This window comes from Passer montanus, unplaced genomic scaffold (assembly GCF_014805655.1).
Source record: "Passer montanus isolate IOZ18808 unplaced genomic scaffold, ASM1480565v1 scaffold66, whole genome shotgun sequence".
NCBI classification, from domain to species: Eukaryota; Metazoa; Chordata; class Aves; order Passeriformes; family Passeridae; genus Passer; species Passer montanus.
Window position 1 is genome coordinate 2,528,942 of NW_024371704.1, and position 22,247 is coordinate 2,551,188.

At 45.5% G+C, this 22,247-nt stretch overlaps 1 protein-coding gene across 18 annotated transcripts in view; it reads right to left on the reverse strand.

The window, feature by feature from the left end:
• The window catches only part of UNC80 (unc-80 homolog, NALCN channel complex subunit), a 131,877-nt gene that overhangs the window by 16,514 nt on the left and 93,116 nt on the right, over positions 1 to 22,247 (reverse strand). For 17 of the 18 annotated variants that reach the window (XM_039728781.1, XM_039728780.1, XM_039728770.1 and 14 more), the window contains 15 exons: positions 20,935 to 21,069; positions 20,177 to 20,315; positions 18,483 to 18,579; positions 17,749 to 17,919; positions 17,442 to 17,534; positions 15,165 to 15,200; positions 14,635 to 14,853; positions 11,522 to 11,722; positions 9,238 to 9,361; positions 6,873 to 6,998; positions 4,871 to 4,994; positions 3,947 to 4,153; positions 2,295 to 2,479; positions 1,304 to 1,469; positions 3 to 182 (listed from right to left, as the gene is read on the reverse strand). In XM_039728781.1, the coding sequence (XP_039584715.1) occupies positions 3 to 182; positions 1,304 to 1,469; positions 2,295 to 2,479; positions 3,947 to 4,153; positions 4,871 to 4,994; positions 6,873 to 6,998; positions 9,238 to 9,361; positions 11,522 to 11,722; positions 14,635 to 14,853; positions 15,165 to 15,200; positions 17,442 to 17,534; positions 17,749 to 17,919; positions 18,483 to 18,579; positions 20,177 to 20,315; positions 20,935 to 21,069 (2,203 nt within the window). Of the gene's footprint in view, positions 1 to 2; positions 183 to 1,303; positions 1,470 to 2,294; positions 2,480 to 3,946; positions 4,154 to 4,870; positions 4,995 to 6,872; positions 6,999 to 9,237; positions 9,362 to 11,521; positions 11,723 to 14,634; positions 14,854 to 15,164; positions 15,201 to 17,441; positions 17,535 to 17,748; positions 17,920 to 18,482; positions 18,580 to 20,176; positions 20,316 to 20,934; positions 21,070 to 22,247 lie in introns of those variants that run through there. The other variant, XM_039728783.1, reaches the window with a different exon arrangement.

Consider the following 22,247-nt stretch of genomic DNA (forward strand, 5'->3'; position numbering starts at 1 on the left):
ACTTTCTTCATCCTCCTCGTCGGTGCGGCTCAGCGTGTCCTGCGAGGCCTGCTGCGAAGGCTCGCTCTCCTGCTCCCACACTGTGCCCGTGCCCGTGTTGGAGCGCGACATGGTGGCCAGGCTCAGGCGGTAGGCAGACGTGGAGGTGCCCACTGTGCTGACAGATGTCTTCCCTTGGTAAGCTGCACAAGAAAGGGAAAACCAAGCCCAAGTCACTGGTGGCATTGGAGATCAACTGCAAGCCAAGCGTTCCTGTCATATCGGGCACCTCGTTAGGCTTCGACTAATGGGGCAGGGGGATCTTCTCACTCTCTACACATTCCTGACAGGAGGGTGGAGCCACAGGACAAGAGGAAATGTTCTGCAGGCTGCACCAGGGGAGGCTCAGGCTGGACAAGAGGCATTTCTTCATGGAAAGGGTTGCTAAGCATCAGAATGGGCTGCCCAGGGCGGTGGTGGAGTCAGCACCCCTGGAGGTGTTCAGGAAATGACTGGACTTGGTACCATAGTCTAGCTGACAAGGTGGCGGTCAGACAAAGGACTTGATGGTCTCAGAGGTCTTTTCCAACCTCAATGATCCTGTGATACTGTGACAGGGGTGGCAGAGGTGATAAAACACTAGCAGCTGCCTTGCTCACCTCACCTTTCCAAAATCTCTTTTACTTATGCAGCCTGATTTTCACAACTGGTATTTTATAGATCAGCTTCAACATTTAGAAACAAGGCAAATTATTGCCAAGGAAAAAAGACTGAAGCATTTCCTTTTGAATTTGTTTTCCTAAGAACTAAACACATAAACCACTTGCCATGTATGAGCAGCGGCTGCCATCTCGTGGCAGCAGGGGTGGCTGTCACTGGAGAAAAGTCTCCCCTTGTGCAGGAGAGAGTTCTGAAGTGCCCCATCAGCTCAGGGATGCTGATCTGGATGTCACAGTAGAGAAAAATCAGAGACTAGGAGGAAGGAGGAGGAAGATCTGCTACTGCTGAACAGCCAGAGCTTTCTCCAAAGGAGTTTTGGAGGTGTGGAGGTGTGGAGGGGCTCACTGCACTGGGGCTGCACAAGCCAGCTGAGACTGGAGTAGGAACTCAGACTTGGTGTAAAAATAGGTGCATTTCACAACTAACCTGGACTTCTGTTGGCTGTTCAGTGGCAAGGCTGAGCATAAGCTCCGGGGCCAGGCTGGCAGGGTGTGTGTGGATTGCCCCACTCCCATTTTAGGCAGAGGCCAGGTCTGCCTCACAAGTTCCTGCAGGGGCAAGCAGCTGTTCCAGCCCGGAGTGATGGTCCTGAGCTGTCCCTTACCAGACCCGCTGTGCACGGCCTCCTTGAGGATCTTGAGCTCGTTGTTGAACTCGGCGATGAGGGAGCTCTTGCAGAGCGGGCGCGGGATGAAGCGCCTCTCCAGCTGGTCCGAGATGTGCTGCCGGGCTGTCAGCTCCTCGTGGTTCTCCGCCGGCTGCGCCAGCAGCTGCAAAATTGGCACGAGTTAGCACTGCAGGGAGACGGTGCCCAGGGAATTGGGACGAGTCTCCAGACTAGGCTTGGTAGGCAAGAGGTTTTGATTCCATCAGAGGTGAGGTTTCCACCTGTCTTTCAGAGGAAATCTTATGTTTGACTGAACAGAGATCAAAACCTCTGTGACACAGGGTACATGGAGGGCTCCCTTATGCTAAGCTCACAATCCTACCATGAGACACTTTCTTCCTCCATGAGGATTTAGTCCATCCAAGAGACAAGCTAGGCTAAATAAAGTACCATGTGCTAGTCTACCCGATAATTGGCAAGGAGCTGTGATTAACTTAAACTCCAGGTGCCTTAGCCTAGCAGCTGCCTGCTCATCCACAAAAGTCCTGTCAGAACCTTCATGCAAGAGATGGATAAGGAGTGGTCCTTCCTGGCTGTTAGCTGTATTGCCCAGCTCTGTGCAGAAGAGAGATTACTAGAAGATTTCTGCCAACACCCTCCCAGGTTCAGCACATCCACACTCCTTCCAAGTTCTCTGAATGTCTTCATTGTAGAATTAAGTCTGCATGCACTTCCCCCTCCAGAAGAACTAAGACTAGGTGTACTCCATGGATCAGAGCTCCTGGATGACTGGCATACTCTGTAGTTTTGGCTAGGAAAAAGCTCTGTGATTTCACTTCAAAGGGCTCTTAGGCCTACTAACTTCTGAAAGGTCACTCACTCACTACATGTAGCTCTTCCAGAAGTGCTGTTCCTGTGTTCTCAGTTGGGGATTAAGGACTAGCTTGCCTTCAGGGAGTGGCACATCAGGAGCCAAAGCAACTGTTACCTTGCACTGGATGAAGGGCCGAAGGAGCACAAAGATAGGGATCCGTGTGCGCACGATGAAGTCCAGGAAATCCCAGAGGGCCAGCCCTCCCACCTTCCGCAGGGCCATCTCCTTCACTTGCAGGCTCAGCCAGTACCACTGGCTGTCCAGCTGGCGTTCAAAGCAAACAAGGATCACCTTCAGGGCTACAGGGGAACACACACCAGCAAAGGGCAGTCAGAGATGGCACCAGGGTCCCTCACGAGCACCGGGGGCAGGACAGGCGGGCACAGTGAGCACAGACCCACACAGGCACGCTTTGCCTGCACGTGCACACCCACACACCTCAGGGTCACAACTGGCTTCTCCATCACTCTCCAGACATGGCAGGGAAGGAGCAAACAGCCTGTTAGTAGTAATGGCCTCAGGATCAGGACTGGCAGTCCCATTTCAAGAGAAATTTTTCTACTTCATACCTAACTTCCTCTGTATTTTCTTGCTCTGGTGTTGCCTCTCCCTTCCCTGCAGAGTTATTTTGTCTTAGAATCAGATCTTTTGAAAGCAGCTCAGAGGAGGAATCCAGCCCTGGCTGATCAGACAACCTCAAAAATCTTGACCAAGCATATCCACACAAAGTGTCACCCAGTGAGCACAATAATCTGCAGATGATTTATGATGACAAGAACCTTTCTAGCAGGGCAGCTGCATGAGTCATGGCCACACTGCAATTTAAATACAAATATGGTCCAGTGAACCAAGGGCAGTAATTCACTAGAGCAAGAGCACGGCATTACAAATGGGGATGAACAGCAATCAAGTTCAAAACAATGCCCTGCATTAAAGTGGGCAGTGATTAACACTTGACTCACAGGAGAAACAAGCAATCTCCCACTTTCCATGCTCCCCTGGTCTGGTAAAAACAGCAAGGCCTGGGAATTGTTGGGGGAAGTTGAGTACTCCTTTTTTCTTAATGGGATGGCCAAGACCTCTCAGCCATTACACATCTGTATCATGGTTTGTTTGTGTGGGGGGCTAAATCAGCAGTGAACTGCCAATTTTTCACCAGATTAACTCCATTCCCAGATATGGGTTAACAAAGACCCAAGAATAAATCTTCAGATGAATGCCCTCACAAAATCAGAAACAGAAAAGCTGTTTCTGAAGGGCTGCTTTGGGACTAAACTATCCCTGCATAGGCCTGACTGCCCTCAGTGATGCTGCATCTGCAATTTAATTATTTTTTTCTGTCCTTTCACCTGTGGGTCAGATGTGAGACAATACAGCACTACCTTGCCCCACCCTAGAGCAAGCAGAGGGCACAGCAGTCAGTAAGGACCATGTGAGGGGCCAACAGCCAGACAGGCTCCATCACTTCTCACCCTAGACAGCCAGTGGGGCTGTGATGCTGGGGGCTGATGGGCAGCCTGACTGGCCTTTGTGGCTTCTGCTGTAGTCTGGCAGTATGAAAACTGAGTGACTTCTACCTGTGCTGCTCCTCCTTCAGCTGCAGCGCAGACACCGCTCACCGTGTACTCCAGAGACACTCCTGGCTTCGTGCTCTGGCCTCAAGCAGCTCTAAAGAGCTCAGTTAGCTCCTGCCTGAGATGGTTTTCTTCGGTGCTCTCTGCAGCCTTGAGCACTCCACGTGAAGTGGAGCAGAAGCCGTGACTCACCCAGGTAGGCAGCCTGGCTGGTGGATTCCGCCAGCCCCTCCCGGCGCAGGTCCTTCCCCGCGTCCCCTGGGGTGGAGCAGTGTGCTGGGGAGCTCTCCAGCATGAAATTCTTGCTGCGGGAAGTGCTGATGATGCGAGGTGGCAGGAGGATATTGATAACAGTCTGGAGCAGCAGCAGGACCTCGGGCTGCTCCAGCCAGGGGCTGTCTGAGATGCATTGGGAGGGGAAAGAGAGAGAAAGATCAGGCTACATCCCATCACAGACACTCAAAAGATCCAGACCCTGTTCAGCTCCAAAATGGGGTGCATCTCAAATGTCCCCTAAGCCAAAACTCCGTCCCCCACACCTTGTTATGCTGCTTCTCCTCCTGCAAGCAAAGGCAAAGTTTATTTTAGCACCAACACAAACGCGCACAAACACAGAGCTGCACAGCACAAAGGAATGTCCCATTCAGTGGTCTCATTTCCTTCTGGCATTCTCCTCTCCTTCTGCTCTTTGCTTTCATTTAGGGATTTACCAGTGAAGACCCTCTATAGCAGAAAGCAAAGAGCAGGACTTGTGCACCACAAGGGGCATGGATTGGGCAAACTGTGGTCCACACAATTTCTGTGACCTTTGCTCCCCTCTGTGACTCCTGCTACAACAGATTTGTCTTGCCCTGCACTCCAGTTTCAAAAGCAGGAGCACATCTGTGTAAGACCTGACTCAAGAACCAAGGCACAGCTGAAATAAAGAAAAGAAATAATAACTAATCCCAATGGGGCTCTTTTCAGTCTCAGACCCAAAGGGCATTTAGCTGACATACTGCTAGTAACAGAAAACCAAATTAAAAGATAAAAAATAAAATACAGAGAGCAGGGAAAGTGCAAACATCAGTTGTCAGAAAAGGGGGACAAAAATTCTTTTTGTTAAATTAGTCAGACCTTTGCTTCCAGATCCTACTGTGAGCACAAATGGAATCAGTAGGTTTAAAAGCATTCCTTCCCTTCTTTCCTGATTGGTGAATGGGGAGACGACATGGCTTAGGGGAAAATCTTCTTTCAAAGCCTGTGCAGTAATAATAAGAAAGGATTAAACAATTTCATCAGCAGATCACACACACAAGTCACTGCAGGGAATGATGATCCCTGTTCACACAGCACCACTCCAGCCTTGATAACCTGATTGAATGAGGTGCCCTGAGACCACTCAGTCAGGAGTAAAGGGAATTCACAGAGTAGCACAGGGATCACCTGCTCATGTCACAGCCAAACGTAAGAAGCCTCACTCCTAATTCCTAGTTATCATTAACAAAATCAGATGTATCCCACAGGAGTCAGCTGAGTGCTAGTCCTGACCTCTGCACTGCTGTGAGTGGTACCAGGATCTGACACAGAGAATAAAAAAAGGAACAGAGGAAACTGCACAAATTACATTATCTAAATATTCTTCTGTCCAAACATGGAGGCTATTCCCAAAACATATTTTTGTTCTTCCTCACTTTGTGCTGCCCTGTCATCCTCCCTAAGGCAGAGAATGAACTCCTGAAAAACAAACAAAATGCATGTTTACTTCTTGACACACAGTCAAGCTTAAATTGAAAGGTCTTTCACCTTCTTTCAGAGGAGGTAATCCAGGTGGCTGTCACTGGAATCTTTGCTCATTTACAACATCCCAGTTGCTACAGACTTAGCTGTGAAATGAACTGAACCTTGCAACTCCTCAAGCTTGCAGACCTGGGCTGAGAAACTCCAGGAGATGTTTTCTGATGGGTGTGAAGTACTTCTGTTTTGTATTCTGCTGGAAGTGTTGGGAATTATGACTTAGGTTTTTCCTGACATGTCCAGTTTTTATTACATTTAAGCCCACAAACAAGTGAACAGGGAAGAGAGCATAAATGTTCCCCATAATTTAAAAAGAGCATAAATGCTCTTTTTAAAGCATTTAAAAAAATATTAATTTGGTATCTATTTTGTTTTTTTAGTAGATAATATTTCACAGCAGGTGAAAATAGCCTTTTGCTTTCATTTATTTTGATGAAAGAACTGTTACCTCAGAGCTGGAAGAAATCTGTTCTCTTTCTGTGTCAGTTTGTACTAAAAAATCCTTTTGTACCTCATGCTCTGAGAGACATGTTTGTGTGTTGGTCCCTGTAAGCCTTCCTTCCCAAGCCAGCCTGCTGCTCAGAAATACCTGCCTAAGTATTCAACCGGATGTACCAATGCATATTTTAAAATGCAAGTTGGAAATAAGGAAATTTGTCACTTCTTTGGTCACCATTCAGACTCATTTCATGCCAGTGGGGAAGGGAAGGGACACTGAGGCATAAAGACTCTAAAAAGTTACAGTGCTGCTATGAGAAAGGAATAGTGGTGAAATTCTCCAAAAAGCCTGGAACTTTTTATTTATTTTTTTTTTTCATTCTGGCAACAAGGACACCATTGGGTCAGCAGCTGAAAAGCCAAGTTGCCCTGCTTTTTGTGCTGGCACACGGTGTGACCAGCTCAGGTAAGAGCAGAAGAGCACAAACTCCACTCTCAGTTACACACATGGTCCCACAGGAAGACAGGAAGGGTTGCATGGATGTGACCCAAGCCAGGGCCCATCCTCCTGCAGTGGAAGTCTTACTCTAACTCCTTAGATCCTGCAGAGAATCCTGACCTGCTTGTCAGAGCCTTACACAGCATCCATCAGCCAAACTCCCTGGACTTCAATGGCAGTGTTAAGCTGATGGATGCTTGCTGTGGACTTGGCCCCAGCAGATGAATTCTGAGCTCAGTTCAAGCCTTCAGAAAGAAGGGAGAATTTACATGCGGCTTCTCGTTAATTTTTGATGCACATTCCACAGTTTTTGCCCAGCTTTTGCAGAAAGCAAACAGAGCACTGATGAGTTGGTGTCTCAACCAGAAGCTCTAAAGGCCTGGCCGTGGGCCAGGGCAGACACACCTGTATCTGCAATGCTACAAGCCGGACAACAGCTGTGCTGAAGGGCAGAGGTGGCGAGAGATAAGGGCTGAGATGAAGAAGGGGTAATCCGTCAGCCACACTGGAGGGTCCTACCACTCCCATCACCTGCAATACAAACAGAGCACATCACCACAGCTGGCTACTTACAGTTTCATCCATGCCATATCCTCCAACGTCAGTGAAATGGAGGTGCCTTTCATTGAGCACTGAGTTGGGGTGGATCTAGTAGAACCAGCCCCCCCAGTGGTCCTTGCAGGAGCTGGGGCCGGTGAGGAGACGGTGTTCCAGCAGGGAAAGGGAGGGGGAAAGAGGGAAACCAGCATGGATGGGAGGAGTGCACAGGGAACCCGGTACATTTATAAATGTACCCAGTACCAGCCCTGAATGACCAGCACTGGACTGGTGGAACAGCTAGAGTTGGAGGATATGTCATTTGACAACTGTAACAAATAAAAATCTGTCATCAAAGCAAAAAGTCTGCATTGGAAGTGGACATATTTTCCCTTCCCTTGCTTGAAAAATAATGTCCTAAGTCTGACCCAAGCCAGGTTTTGTACAATGTTCAGATTCCTCTCAAACACAGCCTGTTTTGGGGAACTCTAAGCATGATTCCTCTCAGATGACTGACCCCAGATGTCTGAAGCAGAGTCACTTGCATGTGACCGGGTTGTCTGGAGCTCCCTGAATAATTACCACAGGGAGACAGCACTTCTAGGGAAGAGTAATTTGTACTGTTTGGGATGTGTCCCTCAGGAGGAATTAAATCACAGGCCTGCATATGCCTGTTTCTCACCATGACCAGACACAGCTAGATGACAGGAACAGGGAGAAGGTACCTGGCCACACCTAAGCTTATGGGAGATGAAAGCATGCTTCTTTCCCAAATTCAGCCTGGGGAAAAAGGCAGTAACCAGTTTTTTGCCAGAGAACCAAAGGAAAATTTAGAAGGGAAAGAGTCAGAGCTCCTTCTTTACATCACTATGGATTATCATTATCATTGAGATATTTCCCCACCTTAATGGGTGATTGATTTTTGGGCTTTGTGATCTACACATGATACACCATGCAGTCAGTGCTCCCAGTGCAATAAGGTAAAATACTTGTAGCAGTAAGAATGTGCTCCTGGTAGCTCTCCCTGGTGCTCCCAGCCAGCAGAACATAAGCACAATGACTGCACTTCAGCACTGCAGAGCTTTCTGCTATTTTTAGAGCACTGGCTAATTATTGTGGGCCCCTTGGAGAGCTCTCTGGGGTGATCCAATCTGCCATGCCTGCTTGACAAACTGCAAGGCCATTCCAAACTCCTGCTCGAGCTAGCTGTTTAGCAAACTCCCCATGTAACAACTCTTAAGTAATCTGAGGGCCCAGGTTTGCTTTAGTGCCAGGCAGCTGCTACCTCTGCTTGGATGAGGAACAAGTCTTGTGGACTCTGACAGGTTGGAGCTTCCCTGCCCTTGCAGCAATGAGTGCTGAATTGACTTGAAGGACAGGAACCTGGCAAAACCTGACATTGCATTTTAGCTAAAGATCATCGTTTTTAAAAGCCCTCAGAGCACTGGTGAATCCTGAAATGTTTTGGGTAAGCTGCAACACATGGTTATAACATTTATGCTCTAAGGAGAAAATGTTATAAAACCCAATAACAGTAAAATTCTAGTGCAGAATTTATAATTTATTTTGCACATGGAATGAAAGCATGCTTGTTTGCCCAGGTGGCTGGAGTTACATGGATATCCCAGTGTAACAGCTGCAGAAACACTGTGGCAAACCCTGTCCACATCACTTGTCTGTTGCAACACTCTTAGGAGCACAAACTTCACCGAGAGAGGGATCTGAACATTGTACAGTGCAAACCTGTACAAGATCAAGCCAGGGACATTACAAACAGTGGAGGCAATTCACCTTGTAGACCCTTCTAGCTCTGCAGCACCCGCTGGCCTCTGACGGAGCGGCCAGCGCCCTCCCCACTGGGGACGGTAGGTATCCCCAGTGCCACCCTCTCCCCATCTCTACCAGGTGTGTGCAGTCTCCACCACCCCACTCTCCAACTTGCAGCCCTCAGCTCTCAGCTCAGTCTGGCAAAGGTGGATCTTCAAAGTGGTGCGTGGGAAGTGATGGAAAAGAAACGGCTTGACCGCTGCTGTCGGTCACTGTATCCCCCCATGCACCACTTCAAAAATGAACCTTCCTGTCTCTAGTGTCACCTGCAGAGTCCCCTTGAGAGGGGTAAAGGGGACGGGTAAAATGACAGCAATGGGAATAAACTCTCATCTTCAGTCCAGAGAAAGCAACAGCAGGGGGAAGGTTTAGCAAAGGTTCATGGGGTTGCCGCTTGGCTACTCACCAGATTGACACAGACATTGATCAGAGACCTAAGGTGAGGCAGGAAGGATATGATAGGCTGCCTCTGAAGTGTCAAACAAACCCCTTCAATCAAACTGCTGGCAGGCTCCCACTCAACCTGGCGCCTGCAATACAACAGTAGGTGCCGTTAGCCAAGGGCTCCTGCCCCCCACCAGATGCCCAGACACGGCGACCGACACACAGTGACACACAGAGGAGACGTGTCACACAGCCACGATGCACGTCCGGGAGCAGCACGGAGTGCAGGACAGGCAGCGCGGCCCGGGAGGGCACGGAGCACAGCGCAGAGACAAGAGACGGAGCCCTGGGGCTGCTGGCACCAGCCCCTCACAGCAGCGGCCATGCTGCAGCTGAGGCTTCCCTGCTGCTGAGGAGGGAGGCCTCACAGCGGCCTGTGTGGGGAGGAAAGGTCTGCTGTGCCGAGACCACGCTGTCCACCTCGTGTGGCTCGTGGATGTCCCCGCTGGCATGAACAAACCCATGGGCCTGAGTGCCCTCTGCAGCTCCGCTGGCTGTCACTCCCACACACACTGCCCTAAACGTAACCTGGCCCAGCCTTCATCTCCACCTCCTGCAGCACCAAAGCCCTTCATTCCAGGGTCCTTTCTTCCCTGACACTTTGCTTTCTTCACCAAAACAAAACTTAGGGATTATGCTAGCTGCTGAAAGGATTTCCCTTCCTAATGGTAAGCAGACAGAGCACAGGTAACATCAAAGTGGTTCACACCCTTCATCTCAGGACCTGACTGCAGTCATTGCAGTTCATAACCGAGCAGCTGACTGCATTTACTGGGACAGAAAGACAAAAGGCTGGCACAGCTTGCTAGCTCACGCCTTAAACAACACCCCAGTCAAGCTCTTCAGGTGACCTCTCAGGGCCACATGGGGAATCAAGTGTTCGCTACGCAAGCTCTTCTCCAGACCAACATCAATCTCACCCTTGTGCATCCACTGTCACTAAGTCCCCAGACCAGTGGCTTGTTCTTGTTGTTACACACCCACTGGCTCCAGCAGACACTGGGTTTGGAGTGGGATGCCCACAGAAGGCAGTGTGTAAGATTCTGATCCTGAGTACCACAAGGGTACCCTGGGCTCCTGCACCCAGACCCATCCCAAAGAGACTGCCTGACTCCGTGATGCTCAAATCCAGCTGCTGCATTTGGTCCAGTGGCTTTGCTGTCCTTTTGTGGACAAAAGAGTACTTTAAGCCAAGCATAGGTACAGGCATAGAGAGAGAGAATATGAAAGGAATTTTCATTTATGGACATCCATTCAGCTTACATAAAGAAGAAAGATCTTCAGGAACAGAAACCCCTACCTGCCTTTGAGGCAGAAGAAAGTATGAGCAGGGAAAGAAGGAATGAATGAGAAACAGGCAAGACATGGCAAAGAATCAAACCAACAGGACAGAGAAGCACCAACATTTCTGCCTCTGAATTCCCTAGAAGGGTGGAGTTTTCTGAAGCAGGTTAGCCAAAGAAAATGATAGTGATGCCAGAAAGAAGATATCACCTCCCTATTATTGTTCCATGTTTGATTCCCATTGGGACATAATTCTGATGTTCTCTAACATGATTTGGCTTCTCAGCTGAGACTGCCAATGAAGTGCCATTCAAGCAGTTGAGGACATATGCCCATGAAGGTGACCAAGACCAAAGCCTGTTTTTACTCAGATCACTGGGAAATTCACAGTTGTGAGTGATTTTATACCACACAGACCGGATTTGTACCACTGTCTCCAACCAGGGATGCTCCACAGTCCATATTTCTTGAAGTTGCCAAAGCCTGTACGTACCATAATGCCACTGTGTGATCTACCAGGCTTCCACTAGGCATGGACCTGAAGCAGCTGATGCAGTTCTTTGCCTTCTGCTAGGGAGCAATCACAATCCACCGCATAGCTCCTGACTATTTTTGTCTTTACAGAGGACATAACAGTGTTGCCAGGCTAGAAATACTCTTACTACAGTCTAACTTCCCATTAAAAAACTTACAGCAGAGATGGGAAAAAAATCTGGAGACTTCTTTTCGAGAAAGAAAATTGACTTTTCTGGAAGTTCTCTCTTTAGCTCTTAATAACCATGCTGCTATCAGAAGACACAACAAAAACATCAACAAAAGCACACTTACAGAGATAAAAACACCTGCAATTTTCTGGTATGTTGTAAAGGCTCACTGCAACATGACAGCAGATGACGTACCCACACTTCAAGGCTTGCAACATCAGAAAGGGACCCCAGAGGGTTTCCGGAGTACCCGCTCACCTCAGAGTAGGCATCTTGTGAATTTTATTGAACATACGGTCCAATCTCTTTAGGATGAGGATCAGGGCAGGTCTCACCGCCTCGGCTGTCCAGTCGGTGATGGGCAGCATCTCCATGATGTAGCGCCGGAGCCCGCGGCTCTCCATGGTCTGCGTGTCGTAAGGAGCCAGCTTCAGCAGGGAGTGCGCGATTTCCGCCAGCCTGGGGGCATCGGGAGGAAAGTAAATACAACCTGCACTTCTGTGGCCACTCTTTTGCTTCTTTTCTGCCATCGTGAGATGGTATTTCTCGTTGGGACTCAGGTGTTTATTAGTGCTTATCTCTGTTACAGTCTCACAAACCGTGAGTCCTACAGTACTTCTCTCTAACAAAGTAAAAATGGAGCCACATCTCTTTCTCTACAAGGCCTTTTAAAGATAAGCTGTCCAATTAAGAAATGACACCTGAATTATTTTTACTTTCAACCCAATAACCAACGACCTGTGCCCCACAATGCAGACTTTTTTATCCAATTACCCAATACCACCCAAACCTAGAAAGAAGAAGGTGAAGAAGGTGAGTAAGAAGGACCAGCCTCCATCCTAAAACCTCCATCTTGCTTTATACATATTACTACATTCTAAAATGTAAAACTCTACATTTTCCACCCTGTGATATTTCACACTTCTATTCAAACTCCACATCCACAATCCCAGTTCTATCATTCAATTTTGGAAGCCTTTTCCACGTCCTCAGGTCAAATGCAGTGTTCTCTTGGGGGTCAGTGCCTGTCAGCACAGAAAGTCTAAAATTCTCAGCATCCAGGACTCCAGCATCTCTACACACATGCCAATGAACTAGCACATAAATATTCAGGAGCCTAGTAAAAAGAAAATGGTGCAAAAGTCAAATGTGCTGCTATTTAAACTCTTAGATCTGATACCACAGTTCTGGTGTCTTAAGACTGTCTTGCTGGAATCACTGTTTATATTTAGTGGTCTAAATATTACCTTTACACTGACATTAAATGCGCCAAGGGAACATCAGGAATCACAGATTTGGGTATCTAAAACTAGAATACCTGTGCTGGCAGTAAGACTACAACATTGCAAATGCCTGTGAAATACAGACCTGACATCACCTGTTTGTCAGTTAATGGAGGATTTGGTTTTGTTCTGTGCTTGTTTTTAGCATTATCACTTTAAGATATATCACTCTGTGATTTTCAGGTGTTAAGTTTTAAAAATAAAGTGTCCATAGGTTTACACAACATGTCCTTTGTAGGATTGCTCCCTGCAGTTTTTATTTGTTTCTCCTAACACCTCTACAGATTGTGTTGCTGTTGCTTTTTTCCACTATCACAGATGGCCTTGCCAATGGCATTTTTTTGTATTGACTGTGAAATATCATGGCAACATTTGACTTACACTTGCAGTTTGACGAAAATCTACTGAAATACTTGGATATTTGTGGTAAGCAAAGATAAGAAATAAAACATGGTTACAGTACAATCCTATCCATATTGTGGGGGCTTTTTCCGAAATGCATCCAACTAATGGAACATATTTCTATTCTCTTTATAATCTGCCTAGTGATATCAAGGGCAACAAGTTCCTCAGATTAACCAAAATTTGTAGAAAATTGGTTGTAGAAAATATCCAGTATTTCTTTATTATTCCTTTTTTTTAAACTGCTTTGGCCTACTATGAAGTAGGCCTGTTTTCTTAAATGCTGTGAAATTTAAATTATCATATAAATAAGCTTCTTGCCAGCAATACAATATCAGTTCTATGCAACGATATATAAAAACTTACTTATGCATTATAAAGTGCAAGATCCATTTGAAACATCAATCTCAATTAATCTGTTAGCTCCTTCCTAGCAGAAACAAGCAACCTGGGAAATTTTTATCTTCCTGAAATACTGGGATAAACAGTTGGATGCGCATCTTCCTTTCCATTGGGTGCAAAAAGATCTTCATGACTTTTGCAGTCCAAACATTTGACTTTCAAATGGCTAAAACTGGGTGAGATGAATCCTGTCTGACTAGCGTATTATCCTGTTTTCTGTAGCCTCTGAAATGGCACCTGTCAGCCTCCCAAGACCATGACTGTCACATCACATTCTGATCAATCTGCTCTCCATGTAGAACCGTGTTTGTCCTACAGGGGTTAAATCCTGTCAGACATGTCACTGATACTTATGAATTTATGTAATGATCGAGATAATTGCTTTTATTTGGAGATAACTATGATTAAGGATTTTAGGTCACAACCCTGACAAAGCAGCTATTTCTAGCACTTTCCAGGAGACTTAAAAGAATAAGAGCACAACTCATTATCTGCTGTAAATGAATGTCAGCTTCACTGCTGTAACCTCTGACCATGAGAGACCTCCTCTCTTGAAAAGAGAGCAGTATTTGCCAGCTGCTAGTGTAAATGAAAAACTGACCAAAATAATCAGATCTATTCCTTCTTGTCCCAGTTATTGCTTCTCAGTAGCAATTTATGGGGTTTTTTTGTGTTTACCATGAACAGCAAACTCAGAGAATCAGGCCCAAAATGCTAGGAAGCCCTACCCCCAACTCCTTCCAGGCCAGCACCATGTGAAACCATTGGCAGTGAGCATCCCACCTCTGAGCTGGACTCAGTGCAGCACTGCAGGAAAAGACTTGTGCATCTGCTGCATCACATGCCGAGGTGCTGGGCCTGTAAATTCCCTCTGTCCCATCTTTCCCTGTATTTCAGGCTCTTAGAAAGTGGTTCTGCCTTCCTTGCTTGTGAGCTGCTGGCTCTGATGCACACAGGAGAGGATAAATGTTGTATTCAACCAGGTGGGCAGCTTCCCCAGCCCTTGCCCTGAAGAGACAGACTTATCTTGTCCTGAGACATCAGAGGGAGCTGTTTCAGATGGGGTCAGAATGAGACCAGAGGAAAGCTTAAAAAACCTTCTTTATACATAAGCAGCATCAGTACAATCTAAGGAACATCCAAAACAGCCTCTGCATGTTTCAGACAAAAACATGCAACCACACAACCAAAAAGTGATTCCATCTGTTATTATGAAAAAGAAAGAGCTGGAAGAAAGGAATCCCCCTGAGCTGAACAAGTAAAAGCAGAATGCCTGTGGAATACCTCATGTGGGACTTCACATCCAGCAGCTCCAGAGAAGTCACCCGGGGCTCACCAGCCAGGTTCTGCAAAATCTTCAGCCTCGGACCACAGTGCTTGTAAAACTCTGTGCAGATATTCAGCAGCGACTCCCGTGGCCTCCTGAACTCCTCTCTGGCAATTCTTTCATCCAGCTCCTCTCGGGGAAGACCCTGGCCCTCCTCCATTAAGTGAAGGTTCTCCCTGAGGATACAAAGACACAATAGAGGGTGTTATATATGCTGTGGAGCATCAGGGATAGGTTACAACAACCTCTTCATCTTCTTTTTGCAACAGATGCTTTCCTCTGCAATTGAAAGAAAGGTAGTTGCATCTGCAATTGAGAAACAAAAAAAGGGAAGTTATAATCTTCCAAGTCTTGCTAAAAATGTGAATATTTTCTGTATCAACTATCTTTTGATATGTCCCCTGACAAAAGGCTGCCTGTCACAGCAACCGTGTGTGGGAACGTTTTATCACACATCAGGGGAGACTGGAATAAAACTTTACTGTACCTGATAAAGTGCAGCTTGGCTCCCTGTTCTGGGTACCTGGGAAAACAGAAACAGTGAGGTTGCAAACAGCAACTTAGTAGTGCCTAAACTTCCCTTTCTAGAAGAAAGTGGCACTGTTCTAGCCCAGGAGTTTATGCACCATGGTCAGGATGGTGTCTTGTGTCACTGGAACGATGCCTACACATAGTTACTGACCACACTGAATGGCCTTTATCTCCCAACTTCCATCAAACAAACGTATTCCTAGAGTTACTTGACTTATTCTGAAAGGAAAAAAATCAGGCTTAAAAACCATAGCTGCCTTTCAAGTGATTTCTCTCACTGATTTTCACCCCACTGCTCAATCTCTTTCACAAAACCAAAGCTCACCTAGTAAAAAGAATACCTCAGAGTGGGGTTTTTTTGTTGTTGTTGTTTTATTGTAATTTTCTCTTGTTACTTCTTTTTGAGAAAGCATTAACAGACCCTGCACCACTTGATTACCATGTCCAAGGCTCAAAAAGTCATCATTCTAACATTGTGAGACTCCTACTGTCGCTTGCAGATGTCTGTAGCAATGATAACATAACAGAAGAAACAAGTGCAGGAAACCCAGAGCAGTGCAAAAATATTTTGGATCAGAGGCTGAATGTGTGATAATGAGAAAAATCTGGAAATGTTAAGTCAAGATGCCTGAGTCACACTGCACTGCAGTGGGAATGTCTACACTGTCTGTCAGCAGATACATATTAACTGCTCTCCAAAATCAGCAGACAGGTAATAAAGTACTACTTTCCATTACACCTTATTCTCCTCAGACTGAGCAATCTTGAAAAATGAAGTAAATGGCATATGTCCACTGCAGACTTCAGCATGTCTGGTTTATCTGCTGCTTTGTCGTGTCTGGAGTTTATCTGCTTCTCACATCAGGGACTGAAAGTCACAGCCATGTTTTAACCATGACTGAATAGATTTTAAAGCATAACAGACTCATGCAGGAGTTACAAACCATTATGAACTGACATAATATCCCATTGATGATCCATACAGAAATTGATTTCGAAATCCCTTGAATTTAAAAAAAAAAAAAAGTGAGTAATAACTTGAAAACTCCAGAAAAACAGCACCAGGAGTTACCAACCATCATGTGTACACATTAACTGACATAATAGCCCTTTGACCCATGCAGAAATTGATTTCTAAATCCCTTGAATTAAAAAAAAAAAAAAAGAAAAAAAAAAGATGGGTAATAACTTGGAAAACTCCAGAAAAACAGCTACCTGAGCTTTTGCTAGGCTACAATTCCCCTTACAGATCAGCACAAACATTCAGATTTTTAGTACACCAATGCATAGTGTGGCCAGGAGAAAGCAGGGATGCCTGCTGCAAAGAAAAACTTCACAATCCCAAATGCTTGTGGGTGGATTAAGCCCTTCCTCTATAATCAAGTAAATTGCCAGTGGCCTTGTCTAATTTGCAGCAGCCTAACTGGAATGGCCACTATGGCCAAGGAGCAGAATTACAATTCACTGGTGCCATGTCCTTCTTTGTTCCCTTCTTCTGTGAGAAAGTTCTTTAGTGTTTTGTTGGGGTTTTTTTAAGAAGGATAATAATATTTCCAGGCATTCTTTTGACTTCTCTCAAGCTGTCAGTTACCCTTCCTGTGCTATCTATAACTGCAAAAAACCCCAGACCAATGTGGAGGAAAGAGACCACAGGGAATGTACAAGGAAATGGGAAAGGGAGCAAAAGAAAACTTTTGAGGTGACAAAGAAACCTCACCTTTTGAGGTGAGCAAAAGAAAATTTTAGAGGGGGTGTCAGTGTCTGAGAGCCTCAACTGATAGGAAATTTGAGTTTGTACAGGGGTTCAGCCCCTTAGAACAAGGCCAGGAGGATCTGACCCTTCTGCTGGCCAAGCATGCTCTCCCCACTGGTCACTTTGACACTGGACTCAGCAGGAAGAAAAGCAAAGAATGAGTGAGCTTCAGCAATACACTTCTAGAGGGCAGAGAGGGGAATGAAACATTTAGGATGTGTGTCCTCCATCTTGATACTCTGGTCTTCTATGGTTTAAACTAGAAATCCTAGTCTTGGGTACTTTGGTTATCATCAGAAATGCAGTCCTGGGGAATGTGCTCTTTGGATGTGGCTGTTTTCTCCCACAGCACAGTACCCAGAGCATTCCCTCAAGCTGTCTGAGGCCAAGCACTCCGAGCAATGAGATATTACCTTACTAAAAAAACCCCCAACAAAACGAACAAAACTGTTTCAGAAAATGAAAAAAGAAAAGCCTTACCTGGTGTTCACACCTGCTGACATGGTGTGGTTTGCTGTTGTGGTCCCTTTGTGGCCTTGGTCACATCGGCTCATCTGTGGGGCTGTCATAGGCCTGGCAGAGAGAAGGTGAACAGCACACTACACATAAAACACTACACATTAAATCTAACAAGCACACAGAAATTCTCCTTTGCTCTGAGAACTTGCACGAATTTTACCAAGTCTGAAAAAATCAAGCTAAGCTGCGTGTTGTGGCCTCCTGTGCATTCCCTGTCCCTGCACAGACAGCCAAATGCAGGCTCAGCCCCTTGGCCCAGGTGTGTTACCTGGTGAGAACTTCCACACTGTACAGGAGGGCCTGCAGAGAGGTGGCAAGGGCACCCATGGAAGCAATCTCCTCACGAGCTGCTGTGCCAGTGTCCACCTGAGAGGTCTGTCTCTTCAGCTTCTGCAAGTAACAGGGAACCAGGGCTTCCAAGACCATCAGCATCTGGAGGCTGAGAAAATAACAATACTTGGTCTGTTTTAGCTTGTCATTCCTGAACTCACATTAGGTAAGAGGCTTAGGTTTCTATCTGAAGACCCTGGATCTGTAACTAGGCAATGAATTCATTGCTTCTCACTAGAAGTCTTGAGCCAAAGAATCAATTGGATGAGGAATTTCAGGGGGAAACTAGATGATGCATGAAACAACAACAACAGCAGCAACAACAGCAGCAGCAACAACAACAACAACAATAATAATAATAATAATGATGATGATGATGCCACTACCCCCTGAATTTTCAGGTATCTTCCAAATATGTCATCCATTTGCTAACAAGCATTTTCCCTTCCAAAGACTCTTTTCTTCCCTGATTCCCTCTTGCAAACTAACAGAGGTACTTTGGAGCTGGTGTTACCCCCAGGAAGGAGTAACAGGCACAGGCTTGGCCTCAGAGAAGCCCCACGCTTGCAATTCTTTATCCTCTGCCTCCATCTGCCAGCCTTGCTTTCACATACCAAATGCAGCTTTTATGCCTTTTCTGAGTGTGCACAAATCAAGACAGCAGATTTTCACCTTCTGAAAGACTCAGGAGCATAAGCCACCACTGTCACACACAGCTTGATGGCTTCACTGATGGAGAAGGTCAGATCCTCATTCCCATAGCAGAAGTCTGAGGGAGTAAAGCAATATGAGAAGACTATCACACAGTCATATTAAGTATGAAAGGAGCTAACACATTTCCTTTTCCCCCTCTCTTCTTGCTTGCTTTTCATGTTAACAATGCCCAACAGGCTTTTGAACAGATAAAAATGAGTCTCTTTAAAGAAACATATGCTGCACTCCTACTTGAACCCCACTGCCCAGGAACTCAGTAGGTGAAACAGCTCTGAGCAGATCACCTGCTGCTGAGCAAAATGCCTACAGAGTCCTGTTTCAAACATCACCCATCAAAAGCTAAGCCTTAAGCTCATATATGGCAAGGACACATGTCAAATTCATGATAATTTTTATGCTCCCTGTGCTTTTTGTTAGATGTTCCAACCACACAAAAAGTGATGCTGATGCACCACTGATGGCAGAAGGCAGTTTTATATCTCAAAAATCAAGCCCCTTCTATACTCATAGCCACTTGGGTGCCAGCACAGAAGAGACTCTGTTTTGCTAGTGATTTCACAGAAAGGTTTTAACAGCTTCAAGTCACATACTACAAATATCACTTTGGGCTTAATTAACTCCGGGCATTAAGAAACCAGAAAGAATAATGTTTGTGCAAGAATAATATTTTTAATAGAACTATAGTCCTGTTTTCAGAGGTGACCTTGTTATGCAGGAGCCCAAGTCAAAGCTAAGGTCCTAAAACATGTAAATCATAATTCTGATCTTCATGTGGAAGATACCAGATACACAACATACTTATTTACAGTCTCATCATCAACTCATGCTTGAGAATTTTCAGAGAAGTTTTTAACACCTCTCCACAGAAACCTCCAAGATTTTATACAAATGTGTGGTACAATCCATAAAAAGGAAGAAATATCTTCTGTTTCTGTACCACTTTATATTAAAACTTTCTATATCATAAAATCCCACTTTATTACAAAGCTTTAACTGTAAGGCCAGACAGGCTTCACAGTGCATCAAGATAACTACTATTTAAGAGAAGAGCAAATTTGGAAAGCAAGCTGAACATCCTTATAAAAATCAGCAAAAATCACAAAGCAGCCAAATTCTTAAATGCAGCACTGCATGCATAACTATCAAGAGACAGAGTGTCCTGGATACACCATACAGCCATATATATTCTGCTTGATGATAAATCAACAGCCTCCCCAGGAGCTCAGCACTGCTGGGTGTCTGAATTGTATCCATCATCATCCACTAGTCACAGTCTGCCCAGAGGAGAGGATGCTTTTGTTTCCTGTCCATGTGGAGCAGAGCAGAGGATGACACTGATTCTGTCAGCAAAATACAGTTTATCAGGCATCTTCATTCTTCACTCACACATGTTAAAATTTAAAATGCCAGAGGCTAGTCTCAGACCAGAAGGCTTAAAGCAGAAAAAGTAGCTTTGCAATAAAATTAATTCATAATTCCCCTCCTGCAGAAAATATCAAAAGGGTGATGGTGATAAAGCCAGTCTTCAAAGCCCCATGAGGCACAGGAGACAGATAGGACACTCCTAAAGAAGAAATCATGCTGCATCAAATGTCTGTTGAATCAATAAACAATAAACCAGAATTAGTGAATAAAGGGTGCTTAACTATTACCTAACGACTTGAGAGGCTTTTCTGCTTTCACCAGCTCTAAGATATCCAAAATGTCTGGAGTATCTCCCTCCAAAGACTGCAGCAAGTCAAAGAGGCACTGAGCTGACACTCCTTTGCTGGTTCCATTGTTTGTAGCATCCTGTTCCAACAAGAGACATTCATGTCATCCCAGGAATCTTTAGCTGGAGGTGTGGAGAGCCTTTATTTTTGACAAAGGGTCCACATGGAGTTCAAGAGCTCATTTCTTTCAACCAATAAGCCTTGCAGGATCTGAAAACAGCACACAGATCTTTGCTGCCCTGTGCAGGACAAAGATAGGTGTGCTGACAGTGCCTCACTTCAAAATAAGACCCCATTAACATTAGAACATCATTAATGAATCCTTCAAAACATGACTAATCTAGTCTTAGACTTCACATGTACTAAAATTTGGTATTAAGCCTTTAAGCCCTATTGCTGGTTTCTAAGAATGGATTTGCATTTAGAGTTAAAAGCCATCATAACTCTTTCAATAGCCATGTAAGTCCTTTTATAATATACTTATACACAGAAATTTAAAGTGAGACCACATTTACTGGTCTGGACACCAGCAGGTGCCATCTCAGCAACCTGCTTCATCAAGTGACGCACAGAAGCGTGCAGAAATAAATCTGGACCCGGTTCTGTGCAGCACCCAGTGCTCTCTTCCTGTGACCTCTGATGGGGGATGGCTGCACCCACAGGCTTCCCCCCGGGACAGGAGGATGGCTCTGACTCACAGGGAACTCCAGGAGAGGGGCCACGCTGGCAAAGAGCTGCAGGATGAAGGGCTTGCGGTGCAGGACGTAGAACTGGCGGCACGCGAACTCGATGGCCTGGCGCAGCTGCGGGTTGCTCTCGTAGTCAGAGTACACCTGGGCACAAGGAAAAGGACATGGAGGCTCTGCTCCAGCTCCTCACCTCCTGAGCCCAGATTCAATCCATTACAGCACTGGCATTCCTGATAGGTTTGTCTAACACACTGCTAAAGATGGGGACTGGAGCAGCCCTCCCTGCAATGCATTTAACGGTGTCTTAGGGTACAAGATGTGCCTGGGGCTGTGCATTCTCTTTCCCATCTGTCAGAGGTGGGGCAGTTCTCTGCTGGACAAGATATCTTTTGGAAAAAGTTTGCTTTTCATGTTTGAACATTCCTCTCATTATTAGTCCAATATTTTTTGTCCTACATATTGAGGTTGATTCCTTCCCCCTCCTTCCTAGAAGCACTTCACTTGTTAGAAACCAGTTAGTGCTTTCTTTCTGAATCTTCCTATTTTTCAGTTAATCAAATCTTCCAGTCCTTTCTCACGAGACATGTTTTCTACATGAACATCCTGTTTTCCTGCAGTCTCTTTGTTACCTGATGCTTTCTCTGAGCTAGATAGAGCCAGTACTTCCAGCGAGGACTGCTGATGATGAAAGCAGAATTATTCAATTTCTTCACACTATATAAATCTGTGTAGTCACCCCAGACTGGCATTTGGGTTATTTTTGTCTTCTATTCTTCAGCAGAAGGATGCTGTTGATTCATGTCTGGCTTCAGATCTATAATTCCAACATTCTGTCCTGCAGATGTGCCACTGAATCAGTTAATTTCCTTCCCATATTCTGTGGCTGATGATTCAAAAGTAGTCTAACCTAAGTTTGGGTTTTTTCTTTTTTGTCAGACTGCATCTCTAGTTTGTCATGATAATTTGTACTCCTACTCTGTCCTCCAACACAGTGACAGTGCCACCCACTTTTAAAATATTTTAAGTTTTTTAGAGTGGCATTTCCTTCAGGGCTGGCCATTGAACCATGCAGAGAATGTGTTGCAAATTTGTGGGATTTTTTTCTCAGTTATGCAAATATTATGAATTCCCAGGAACAACTTCTCTGTGTGAGACCTCTGCAGAGACTTGTCAGTGCCCTGGTAGGCTGAGGAAATTAGCATGGCTTTCATACAACCAGAACCCTCCAGCATGGGGATGAGGCCCATCAATTACCAGCATTATCTCATTGCCTTAGAAAAGGAAATAATTAACTGTATATCCATTTCAATTAGCAGCTGGAT